Source organism: Galleria mellonella, unplaced genomic scaffold (assembly GCF_026898425.1).
Source record: "Galleria mellonella isolate WM207_F2 unplaced genomic scaffold, CSIRO_AGI_GalMel_v1 utg33, whole genome shotgun sequence".
Classification (NCBI taxonomy): Eukaryota; Metazoa; Arthropoda; class Insecta; order Lepidoptera; family Pyralidae; genus Galleria; species Galleria mellonella.
In genome coordinates this window covers 14904246-14917136 of record NW_026442079.1, presented here as the reverse complement: position 1 = coordinate 14917136, position 12891 = coordinate 14904246, and the positions used below count along the sequence as shown (strand labels likewise).

Genomic DNA, 12891 nt, shown 5'->3' with positions numbered 1-12891 from the left:
ATTTTAAATCTCAATATTTTTATGTAACATAGAAAAGTAGATGAGGTGATATTCACTTGATGTAAAGTATCCACCATCATTATGTGAAGAGCACCATGCCAGTCACATAACTCGGTTGTATTAATTCCTTGTTAATAATTGAACAATGCATGGATGCAACACTATGGTAATACACCACAACGTATACACCATGGAAACAATATGTGAACATTTATAAAATTGATCGATGCTGTGCTGTTATACACTTTGAAACGATATACTCTCAGAATCAGCCGAGACGGACCATATTGATGTTATATATATATATATATATATATATATATATATATATATATATATATATATATATATATATATATATATATATATTATTTATTTTTTTTTATTGCGCTAACGGGATACGCTGGCGGGGCACCAGTGAAGGGTGACAGATGAGAATGAAAAGAGGCCAGTTAGCCCATCATGATGAATTCATCAGGAATTAACCATAATAGTTTCCAGGGGGCACAGCGAGGAGGTCGACTTGCTTGGGTATATTGCTAGCAATGGGAGTGTAATTAATTAATTAATTCTAATAGTAATTCTTTTAGAATGGGTAAGAAGCTGCGAAGAATGGTCAAGAAATTGAACCGTTGTTTTTATTACTGTATGACTTGAACCAGTGATAAATATTATTGTTATGTTGAACGTTTGCAGCGACTACAACCGCAACTTCACGGACGTGAACTCAGCGATCGAGAAGGCGGCGGCGGAGGCGGGCGTGTACCGCGCCATCTGGCAGCTGGTGCTCGCGCTGGCCGTGAAGCTGGTGATGACCGTGTTCACGTTCGGCATCAAGGTGCCCTGCGGACTCTTCATACCCAGTCTCGCGCTCGGCGCCATCGCCGGCAGGATCGTCGGCATTGGTGATTATTACCTTACTTTACCTACCTCACCAGAGGGAGACTGTACAAAAATCGATTGCTTCGATGCCTTTGTCCCATTCATGTTTCAACTGTGAAGCAGTTGTGTTTGCATGGCTGTGTTTTGATTTGAAGGGTGGAGATATGGCAGTAAATTTACAGGGTACAGAGGAATAACACCTGAGTCCTCAGGAATGGCAACGCATGGGGGTGTATCATGGGCGAAACTGTATACTCTGTTATGTCCATGGTACTGCTCATGTTTATAGGCGACGGCTGCCACTTTCCATCAAGTGGGCCGTGAACTTGTTTGCCCTTTTAAGTTGTATAAAAAAAATAATACTGCTTGTTTGCCGCGGCTTTGTCTATATAGAGTACCCTATGTGTTAAGTTAGGGTATGATGTTCCTGAGTACCAAATTTTCATCTTTACAAATTTACATGTATTTATTATATTACATGGCGTATCAAGATAAAATATACATCATATTTTAGTTAGACCTTCACTAATACAATTTTGCAATTGTACAACTGCATCCAATTTGGTACAGTAATGTTTATGTGTTGCCGGGACAAAGATACGACCAGGCAGTCAAAATTTCTAAAAAATATTGTTTTTGGGCCCCACATATATATATTTTTGTTAAATATCTTCCATATACTGCCATTGTCTAGTTTTATTACATAATATATAAGTTAATGTCGGAAATTATGGCTGAATTAAACAATTATTAATACTTTGATATTATATATGTATGTCAGAAATAGATAAGGGGATTATTTCAGTGGTATTTATTTATAATGGATACATGATTGTGTGCACGGCAGGCGTGGAGCAGCTCGCGTACCACTACCCTAAGATCTGGCTGTTCTCCGGCGAGTGTTCGACGGGCGACGACTGCATCACGCCCGGACTGTACGCCATGGTCGGCGCCGCGGCCGTGCTCGGCGGCGTCACCAGGATGACGGGTCTGTATGACTTGCATTGGCTTGTCTATTCATATTTTACTAGAAAATTTATTGTTTTGTTTAAATCTCTATTGGTATGAAAATATTCTGTAAACCAGTAAGCCAATGATGATATTTGTGAAAATTTGTGGTGTACTCATAATACTATTTTAAAACATAGTTATTCTGCGGCTCTGTGCTGTATTTTTTAATAATAATGATAAATTTATTGCCATTCTTTACAAATATGATACAGAAATTATAATGTACCTATATTAATAAATAAATAAATACAATGTACAGTATTCGTGTGCCTGGCAATAGGTCTTTTGTACAAAGTCTGTCTCTACCAGAGAGAGACTTTGTACAAAAGTCGATTGCGTGGGTACCTCTGTCCCATTCGTGTTTCAACCGTGAAGCAGTTGTGTTTGCATGGCTGTGTTTTGGTTTGATGGGTGGGATATGGTCTGAATTTACAGGGTACAGAGGAATAATACCCGAGTCCTCAGGAATGGCACGCATGGAGGGTATCATGGGCGAAACAGTATACTTTGTTATGCCCATGGTACTTTGTTATGCCCATACTACTCATGTCTATAGACAACGGTTACCACTCTCCATCAGGTGGTCCGTCAGCTTGATTACCATTCTAAGTTGTATAAAAAAAAAAGGTACGAACTCAGCTTTTGCTGGACTGCTGTCTGCAGCTGTATTTATAGCTCGTCTCATATTTTAATATTTGCGTGGCAGTGTCGTTGGTGGTGATAATGTTCGAGCTGACGGGCGGCGTGCGGTACATCGTGCCGCTGATGGCGGCTGCGATGGCCTCCAAGTGGGTGGGCGACGCGCTCGGCCGCCAGGGCATCTACGACGCGCACATCGCCCTCAACGGCTACCCGTTCCTCGACAGCAAGGACGAGTTCCAGCACACGTCGCTCGCCGCCGACGTCATGCAGCCCAAGTCAGTATCATGCGCACCCACTGGTGTATTAACTAGCTAGTACAACGCGAGCAACATCCGCGGTCGCCGGTCATCCGTTTTATATATCAAATGATATAAAATTTGTTCTCGGTCATACTAAGCTAAAGAGCGGCATTGACGCATCGTACTTTTTATTTTTTATTTTTATATGTTAGCTGTTTCGGCTACCTCGGAACATCGGCGACCAAAGATACATTGACTGTTTATATTAATATACATAACTGTATGTTTCCCCAGTAAAACATAGTGAAATAAAGTAATCATACCAAATAACTATACCATAAAGCTAGCCTTATGTATATTAATATACACGATTTAAATTGAATAATTAAAAATTGTTTAGTTTAAGATGTTCCTCTATTACTGTAAGTGTGGAGACCATAAGTGATTTTACTGCATATAGATAGATAGATACTCTTTATTGTTTCCTCCAAAAGATTACAATAGTAAACTTATTATAAATATAAACAATTACAAGAAATAATCACAATGAGAAAACAATGGGCGACCTTATCGCTAAGAGCGATCTCTTCCAGGCAACCTTTGGATGGAGAGGAGTAATTATAAACAATTTGGTGAGACAATATTATGAGTACAACAAAAACATATGTCTGAAATTAAATTATAAATTTATCATGACTCAATGAATGCTCACAAATACTATATAAATATATAAATAATAAATCCTAATAGATATTTAAATAATTCTTTTAACAAATTAATATGTATTATGAAAATGCTGTGCTCAATTTACTGCTTTTGCGAACTAGAATTTAATAGCTGCAGTGGCTAACGAATGTTTTAAAATAAATATTGTATTGCACTAGTGACTATGCAAAGCGCTAGCGATGTTGACATAAAATAGGTAACATCTTTTTTAATGGGCGATAATGGTATGGTAACCCCGCCTGCGCTATCGGTATACACTGGCGGAGCACTAGTGATAGGTGACTAATGAGGATAAAAGCAGGTCAGTTAGTCCATCCTGACGAGTGCAACTAGAATTAGACACAATGGTTTCCAGGGGGGACCACGTGGAGGTCGACCCACCCTATTACTAACAATCCTTTGCAAACTAACATCTTACTTTTTTTTGATGGGTGAAAATGGTTGTTGTTGTAAAAATCTTTATTGTACATAACTCAGATTAAATACTGGTAAATGATTTAATATACAATGGTATGGTAACCCCGCCTGCGCTAACGGGATACGCTGGCGGAGCACCAGTGAAGGGTGATAGATGAGAATGAAAACAGGCCAGTTAGCCCATCATAATGAATTCATTAGGAATTAACCATGATAGTTTCCAGGGGGAACCGTGAGGAGGTCGACCTGGTTGGGTATATTGCTAACAATGGGATTCTCAGTCTCCATTACTAACAATCCCTTTCCCCCCAGTAACATCTTATTGATGTAATGATATTGTAGCTAGACGATGTCTGTACATGGGAAATATTAAAAAAAAAAGATATTGGGAATAATAATAATAGGGATAACAGGAATAGAAGCCATTATTAGATATTGTTGGAAATTAAAATGTGTTGTCAATATAAAACAAATGTAACTTCTAGTTTTGTAATGTTAATCATTGTTGGTACTATTATGTATGTACGAACATGTTTGTTTGCGCAGCGAAGCGTATTGTTTGATTAGCCGCTTGTGCAAACACCGGGCTTATCTGTGAATGCAGAGTAATGTTTCATGTTGCAAAGGCGAACTGTGAGTTAGTATATATATATATAAAACTATTATCACTACATAGTATAAAACAAAGTCGCAATATGGCTGTCTGTCCCTATGTATGCTTAGATCTTTAAAATTACTCAAAGGATTTTGATGCGGTTTTTTTAATAGAAACAGTGATTCGAGAGTAAGGTTTATATGTATAATAAGAAACACTGATAATTTTATCGTCCTTGTAAGTTAAGATAAAAAGAAAATATATATTCGAAATTGTAATATATTTAGTATGAGCATTGCACCCGTGCGGAGCCGGGGCCGAACGTTAGTAGATTATATTTAAAATTTACATTACATGCGATGCGATTGCTATGCGATTTGTTTAACAAGAAATGAATCTGTCAAACAAATAAAATACATACAAATATTTTAAGTATATTATAAACATGAGACTGAGATGAGAACTTGGGTGTCGTAAGAGGTAATTGAAGAGGGCGAGGGATGGAACTGAGGAAGGGGAGTGAAGGCTGATATGACAATGAGGATGATTCGGTTTGAAGGGGGGCATGTATAAAGGGTTATACTGAAATATGGCCGTGAAATTACAGGGTGCGAGCCCATAACACCATAGTCCTCAGCAATGGTGGTATGGTACATGAGGGGTGGCACGGGCATCACAGTGTATGTTCTATTGATGTCTTCATGTCTATAGGTGCCAGTTACCACTATCTATCAGTTGGGCCATCAGCTGGTCCACCATTCTTTGTCGCATTGAAAAAATAACGTAATGTTAGGCCACTGTGTTCATATTGTACGCGCCCTTGTCCATACACCAGAGGGAGACTTTGTACAAAAGTCGATTGTTTGGGTACCTCTGTCCCATTCGTGTTTCAACCGTGAAGCTGTTGTGTTTGTTAAGCTGTGTTACAAGTTGTCTGAAATAAATAAACAAATATATAAAATAAAAAAGCTATAATCGAATTTCTTAACCGTTATTACTTTCAAATATACAGTTATACATAATTTAATATATAAATATACAAAGCTGGCGATTTACTTTATTATTATCAGTATTGATATTAAAATACGTGTAGAAACAAGTAAATCACTTATGGTCTTAATACAGACGGCCTACCATGAAATGTTTTCCGATGTCTCGGAGTCAAACGAAACAGAAATTTGATGTTAAAATTACATCATACATGCTGGAAATATTAAAAATGTTAAAATATTGTTCCTTTGGACTTTTATGATAGGATGTATGACGAACGAAATGTTAAACTCCATTTATTGGTCCGATTTTGGTATAAACAAAAACACGAAATTGAGTCCGAAATTTCGGAATTTCATTTCACGGTGGACCCGCTGGATTCTGATACAACATTTGCAAGAATATACTATGATAACAGGCCAGCAATTTCAGCATGTCGGCGACGGATATATTTTGAAAGCGATAACATTCAGAAAAAAAAATAAATATAATTTCAGCCGCTTTCATTACGGTTCTGTCGTAATGTATTGTGAATCGTTGGTATATTGTAGAGAATCACAACTTTTCTTGCAAATGGTGAATATCTGATATAATTAAAGGAGTTTACAATTAGCTTGTGTGATGGTATTAATGTGAGCGTAACGTGTCTCGTGTGCAGACGTAACGAGACGCTGGCGGTGATAACCCAGGACTCGATGACAGTGGACGACGTGGAGACGCTGCTGAAGGAGACCGAACACAACGGGTACCCGGTCGTCGTGTCCAAGGAGTCGCAGTACCTCGTCGGCTTCGTGCTGCGCAGGGATCTCAACTTAGCTATAGGTACGGTACACTACGGCCACTAACAATAACTAACTATAGTGGCAAACAAGCATACGGTTGGTCTGATGAATAGTGTCCTTGTTTTAAATGGACGTAAAGCATGGAACATTTGTAGGAAGGTGGTCTACATGACAATCTCTGGAATGATTCATAGGATAACGGCTTTACATGCCTTCTGAAGCATGGAGCAAGAGACAATAATTTTCAAATGATCCCAAAATGTTTTTGAAAATTCACGTGATTTAGACAATCTTAGGATCTGCGGACTGCAGACAGAGATGTTGCTAAGTGGTCATACTGCAATGCAATTTATCAGAGGGAGACTTTGTACAGAAGTCGATTGCTTGTGTACCTCTGTCCCATTCGTGTTTCTACCGTGAAGCAGCTGTGTTTGCATGCTGTGTTTTGGTTTGAAGGGTGGGATATAGCGTGAATTTACTGGGTACAGAGGAATAACACCTGAGTCCTCAGGAATGGCAACGCATGGGGGGTATCATGGACGAAACAGTACACTCTGTTATGTCCATGGTACTGCTCATGTCTATAGGCGACCGTTACCACTTTCCATCAGGTGGGTCGTCAACGTGTTTGCCATTCTAAGTTGCATAAAAAAATTATACTTGTGCTTAGTCCTCTTGATTGGGTTGGGACACAACTCACGAGTATTGACAATGCTCGAGCTATCAGGCAGTACTGTAGGGTGCTGGATGTATTAGTAAAAGTAAACGTAGTGAATTATTCTTATTACCGTTGCCTTTTCTACTGCTAGGTGAATGGATGCAATACAAATTGAAATACGTTACTATTTTTTCTTATAAGTTGAACAATATAGCCATCGTGCAAACAAAAAATGTATGTTCAGTATATGGGACAAGTATTATCTTCAAATTATTTGTGATCCGTTTAATTAATACTATTGTTAATATTTAAAAACGTAGCGAACGCGAGGCGCACGATAGAGGGCATCACGGGCCAGTCGGTGGTGGTGTTCGCGGGCGCGGGCAACCCGCCGACGGGCCCGCCGCCGTGCCTGCCGCTCAACCGCATCCTGGACATGGCGCCCATCACCGTCACCGACCAGACGCCCATGGAGACTGTCGTCGACATGTTCCGCAAGCTCGGCCTGCGGCAGACGCTCGTCACACACAACGGGTAAGCGTACCTCATTATATATTGTTTTATTTTTACTTTATTCAACAATGTACCGCCTGCGTATTTTTCGGTTTGTCCAATGGTTGACTGGAAGAGAACACCGTCCGGTGTTAAGTCCGGACATAGAATTTTACAGTGCGTTAAAGTTTACATAAATAAACAAATATTCTTCATTGCCTATATTACTGTTTTGCTTTTGTGCAAAGTGGATTTGGGATTAACACGCCATGTACAGTGGCATTATTTTATTCCTATGCTGGTGCTAGGGCTGTGGCACGTTCATAGTGCATTTTGTGTCTGTAGATACACTTTCCAGTCAATGGGTTGACGTTTTGTTTGTCAATCCAAATAATCAAAACTGAACATGACCGTGTAATCCCGGCATGAAGTAGGCCACCCCTTCCATTCCCGTGGGTGTTGTAAGAGGCGACTAAGGGAGGACGAGGGATGGACAGTAGCATCCCTTTCAAAACATTACTAAAGCCTAACTGCGGTTGTCAATCCGCTCGCCAATTGTGGCAACCACTGGCAAAGCCTCCCAAGGCGGAGCCTTATGTTTAGCAGTGGACAGTTAACTGTCCACAGCCTTTAAAGGTGTAAATCGTGTTTTATGCATTGACTGCCACTGTTATTATTTCACTAATTTTCATCCATCAAACTCCCATCACATTCAAAGTCAATATATGTATAGTTAAAGGCCACTTTAGTACACGTAGCTTCTGGTACGGCTTCGCCTCAAGTCATAAGACTGACGCGTTGTTATTGTTGTTGGCAGGCGGTTGCTCGGCGTTATCACCAAGAAGGACGTGCTGCGCCACGTGAAGCAGATGGACAACGAGGACCCCAACTCGGTGCTCTTCAATTGATACGGCGGCGCGCACTGAGCCGCATCATACTGAGTGCACGGACATCCTCGGATATTACGTACATGGTATTAATTTATAGGTTAGGCTGCAAATAATATTAGAGGCCGACATCATAGCCCACTACACGCGTGCGTCGACGCCTACAACTGGCTAACATCCTGTTAGCGGTATACTCGTAAAGTGCGGTGTGTATGCGGTTGATACAGTTGCGACAGCGCACGTTTACCACGTGCCTACTGTCGGCTGCCGACAGTCGCGTACAGTCGCACTGCTCAATGTTAGTGTGTGTGTGTGTGGGCCCAGTGGACCACTGCGCGGCAGCTGCAACGTCGCTGAATAATTCCTCTTAGAGTACGGCGCGGGAGGCGCCGGCCGTAGTGTAGCTATGAACATGTCAAGTCGTATGAGCCAATTATTGTTGTTTCGTACGTTACGCGAGCGAGCCGCTTCCTAGCAAATAATTATTGTATATATCGGTCGTCCGTTGTACGTGGACGCGGCGGCAACTGTCGAATAGACTGGCAATCGGTTCACACCGGCGTGCTGACGCCACACTAAACAATTAGATATACAGTTTTGTAATGTTATTGTCAGTTTTTATAAATGGATTATTATATTGTACAATATTTATTGCATGAATGAGTTTCAATAATTTGATAATCACGTATCCGTGTCGTGTCGTGTCGTGTGGACTGAGCCCGGGCGGTCGCTCGTGCTCGTGGAGCGGAGTTGGAGATGTTATTTTTGTTTAGCTAAATTAGAACACAGATGTATTTAAATTTTTAATGTATTTACAATATTATTACATGTGTATAAGAATTATTATTGATTGAGATTTACGACGATTTAAGTCTATACATAATAGAGATTGGAGTTCGTGTTGAGATGTATATAAGATTAGTCCTATTGTGCATAATTATTTTATACATTGATATCTCATTTTCTGTAGATTTTAGTAGGTTAACTTGTTTTGTCTTCATTCTATGTTTATTTTATACAAACTTTACAATCTGGACATATGAAAATAATTGTATTGTAAGACACACTCGGACGAGCCCGCGTCCAGCAGCCAGCGTCGCAGGGGCCGCGGGGCGCGGGGCTGGTCCACGCGTGGTCGTGTGTAACACTAGCATAATAATGAATGAAAACAATTATAAGATAAGCAACGTGTGCACGCGCAGGTCGCGGTCCGTGGAGGCGGGCGGCCGTCTCGCTGCGGCTAGCTTCGTAAGGGGCGCGTTTCGCTTATAGTGTATATGTGGTATTAAAAATTGACGTGTATATATTGTAAATAACTATTGTGATACAGATATATAATGATAATTTATTCAGTGCAGCGACACCGGCCGCCCGCCGACACACCGCCCCGCCACCCTCGCCGCCTCCGCGGAGACCATCCCTCCCCACTACGTCTATATCACTTATTTTACTTCCCGTACTGTACTTGTGAATGTGTCACGACCTTGTATTGTTCTACCACATGTATAGTTAATGCTATAACGCGTTGGAGTACAATGGATGTGTCGCGCTGCGCACACCGCTGTAATATATCATCAACTGTGGACTTTTAGTAGTGAATGTCTATAAATGTTTAATCGATTTTATTTTCCTGATATATTTATTTTGTAATCAATCAATCGTTTTAAATATTTCGCAAAATAGATATATTTATATTAAAGAGCTTTTTATTTAAATTATTCCTGTATCACTTGAGCTGCTAAACCAAATTCAAAGAGTTGGTGACTGTGTGCATATGTACTGGACAAGGGAGTAGTCTGTATTACGGACGACACTTGGCCAGACTCGACTCGAGTCATGCAAGTCCACGAATGTCCGTACAGCAGTTCAAGGCGAGCCCATACATTTTCAACCGACTTCAAAAATGGACACATGGTTTTAAGTGTGTTTTAATGTAGTAGCTACCAGTTTAATTTGCGTGTAATTAAGTTGAGTAAGTTCTACTAATTATGAGTATAGAGAGTATTGTATGAGTCGAAAAGAGAGTTTTCTTTCGACCGTTGCTCGCTCTAAGTAGGCTTATTAAATATTTTTCCACGCTACGTTTGAAAGAATCGAGCTTATAAGAAGGAGAACCAGATTATGAGAAAGGCCATTTTATAAAATGTAGGAATGTATTTTGCACACGAGTGTGAGCGGTCGATCTTGTAAGATCATGTCAAAGACTGTATGTGAATATGACAATGATTAAAAAACAATCGAATTATCGTCCGGCACACTAAGGGTATCGAGCGAATTGAGTTACTTCAGTACTTCTGTGAATGGAGAATGGTTTGTTCCTTAGATTTCATAGTACGTTACTAAGTCTATGGTTTGATCATAGTACAACAAGGTGGTGATTTTCCTCTGTAGTCGAGTCCCGAATTCGCTGCAGTTTAGTCGTCAGCGCTGTGAGTAAGAGAGCCGTAGAGTAAACGTAACGGAAGCCGAGATGACCGACAGAAGTTGCTCCAAATGATTAAATTCGTGTTTCAACCGTGAAGCAGTTGTGTTTGCATGGCTGTGTTTCAGTTTGAAAGGTAAAATATGGCAGTAAATTTACAGGGTACAGGAAATAACACCTGAGTCATCAGGAATGGCAACGCATGGGGGGTATCATGGCCGAAACAGTATACTCTGTTATGTCCATGGTACTGCTCATGTCTATAGGCGACGGTTACCACTTTCCATCAGGTGGGCCGTCAGCTTGTTTGCCATTGTAAGTTGCATAAAAAAAATTGGCTATGTAGGGTGGGGTGAATAGGAGTTCCTGATAAATATAATACATGTGTACACTTGGCATCTGCTCTGACAAACTCTTTCTGAAGAACTTTGAGGCAGTCTTAAGGAGATGGAGATTAGGCTTTTTGGTAAGTTGGATCCCAAATTAGACGTGACGGACCGCATTTTTTGTTGCGACGGCATCAGAACATCTCTTATTGCACCATAAATGATAGTTTCCTTTCTTGAGGAGTGGATCTTCCAGCAATCTGATCCTGGTCCTTAAAGTAACAATTGTTAAGTTACCATATAAAGTTTTGTTGGGAGGCGGACAGGGCACAGTAGTGACGACCAGACATTCGTGTCCGTTGAGTCGAATGAGATTGAACATTCAAATATCCTGATGCGTAATTAATAATTCCTTTAAATTGCTTCCAATGGTCCTCACCTAATATTTCACAGGAGGGGGGAAAGGGATTGTTAGTAATGGAGACTGCGAATCCCATTGCTAGCAATATATCCAACCAGGTCGACCTCCTAGCGCTTCCACTGGAAACTATCATGGTTAATTCCTGATGAATTCATCATGATGGGCTAACTGGCCTGTTTTTATTCTCATCTATCACCCTACACTGGTGCTCCGCCAGCGTATCCCGTTAGCGCAGGCGGGGTTACCATACAATTTTCACCCATAAAAAAAAAATTCACAGGAAGTACATTGCAATTTTTTGAATATATAGAACTTTTAACTAAATGTTTGTTTATTACATTCGAGGCCGAAATATAAAAGATCCTACAGACTGTAAATTTCTACAAACCTCTTATAACAAATTTTTAATTAACGGAAAATTCTTCAACTATTTTTTAATGGCTGATAAAGGAATGGTAATCCCACCCGCGCTACCGGTATACACCGGCGGGGCACCAGTGAAGGATGATAGGTGAGGATGAAGCAGGTCAGTTAGCCCATCGTGACGAATTCAATAAGAATTGTTCACGATGGTTTCCAGGGGGAACCACGTGGAGGTCGACCTAATAGGGTAAATTGCTAACAATGGGGCTGTCAAACTCCATTGCTAACAATCCCTTTCCTCTTCAACTAGTTGTTTTCTAACATTAATATGAAGGCACTTAAATTTGATACCAAATATATAATCTTATTAATTATATCTAACCAAATCATTTGTATTAAAAGTTAAAGTATCAATAGAGTTAGGCGCGTATTCTCGAAGATCATTTATTGTAGTGTCATTCGCCTCATCGTTTTCATTGTCAGCAAATTCGTTTGATGCACTTGTTTATTACTGCAAGTATACTATGCGCGACCTTCCTTACTTTGCATTTGCGGGTATTGCTGACTACGCGCGTCGCGATCATAACACTGCGTTGTGTTTTGTTTGCGCCTATTAAAATTTCGCGGCTTGTAGTTACGTTTATCGTCCGTTTTTCTTTTCAAAAAACTTCCTATCTGCCTGAAATTTATAGCACGCCTCAGACGTCCGTGAAATTGACAATTCTTCTTCTATTAATGTTATAATAAAGTCGTGTAAATTTAGGTGTAAATGTGTGTAAATTCGCGATATGTTATGATCGTAGATAATGTATTACTATTCAATCTATTGAATATTAATTAATCAGCCGTGTGTCCCAGCATAGAATGGGTCACCCTTTCTATCCCGCGGTTGTCGACTCAACTAAGGGAGGGCGAGGGATGGGCAGCAGCGTACGTCTTAAAACATTTCTGAAAGCCTAACTGTGGTTGCCAACCCGCCTGCCAAGTGTGGCAACTACTGTCAAAACTCCGCTTATAGGGAAGCACTTATGCCCAGCA

The 12891-nt window shown here is 40.3% G+C and overlaps 1 protein-coding gene across 5 annotated transcripts in view; it reads left to right on the top strand.

The window, feature by feature from the left end:
• The window catches only part of LOC113517957 (H(+)/Cl(-) exchange transporter 5), a 30320-nt gene extending 20300 nt beyond the window's left edge, over positions 1 to 10020 (top strand). For all 5 annotated transcript variants that reach the window (XM_052896489.1, XM_052896488.1, XM_052896490.1 and 2 more), the window contains 6 exons: positions 697 to 905; positions 1730 to 1870; positions 2600 to 2810; positions 6161 to 6324; positions 7263 to 7476; positions 8252 to 10020. In XM_052896489.1, the coding sequence (XP_052752449.1) occupies positions 697 to 905; positions 1730 to 1870; positions 2600 to 2810; positions 6161 to 6324; positions 7263 to 7476; positions 8252 to 8342 (1030 nt within the window). In that variant the 3' untranslated portion in view covers positions 8343 to 10020. The remainder of the gene's footprint in view (positions 1 to 696; positions 906 to 1729; positions 1871 to 2599; positions 2811 to 6160; positions 6325 to 7262; positions 7477 to 8251) is intronic.
• Positions 10021 to 12891: the final 2871 nt, after the last annotated feature.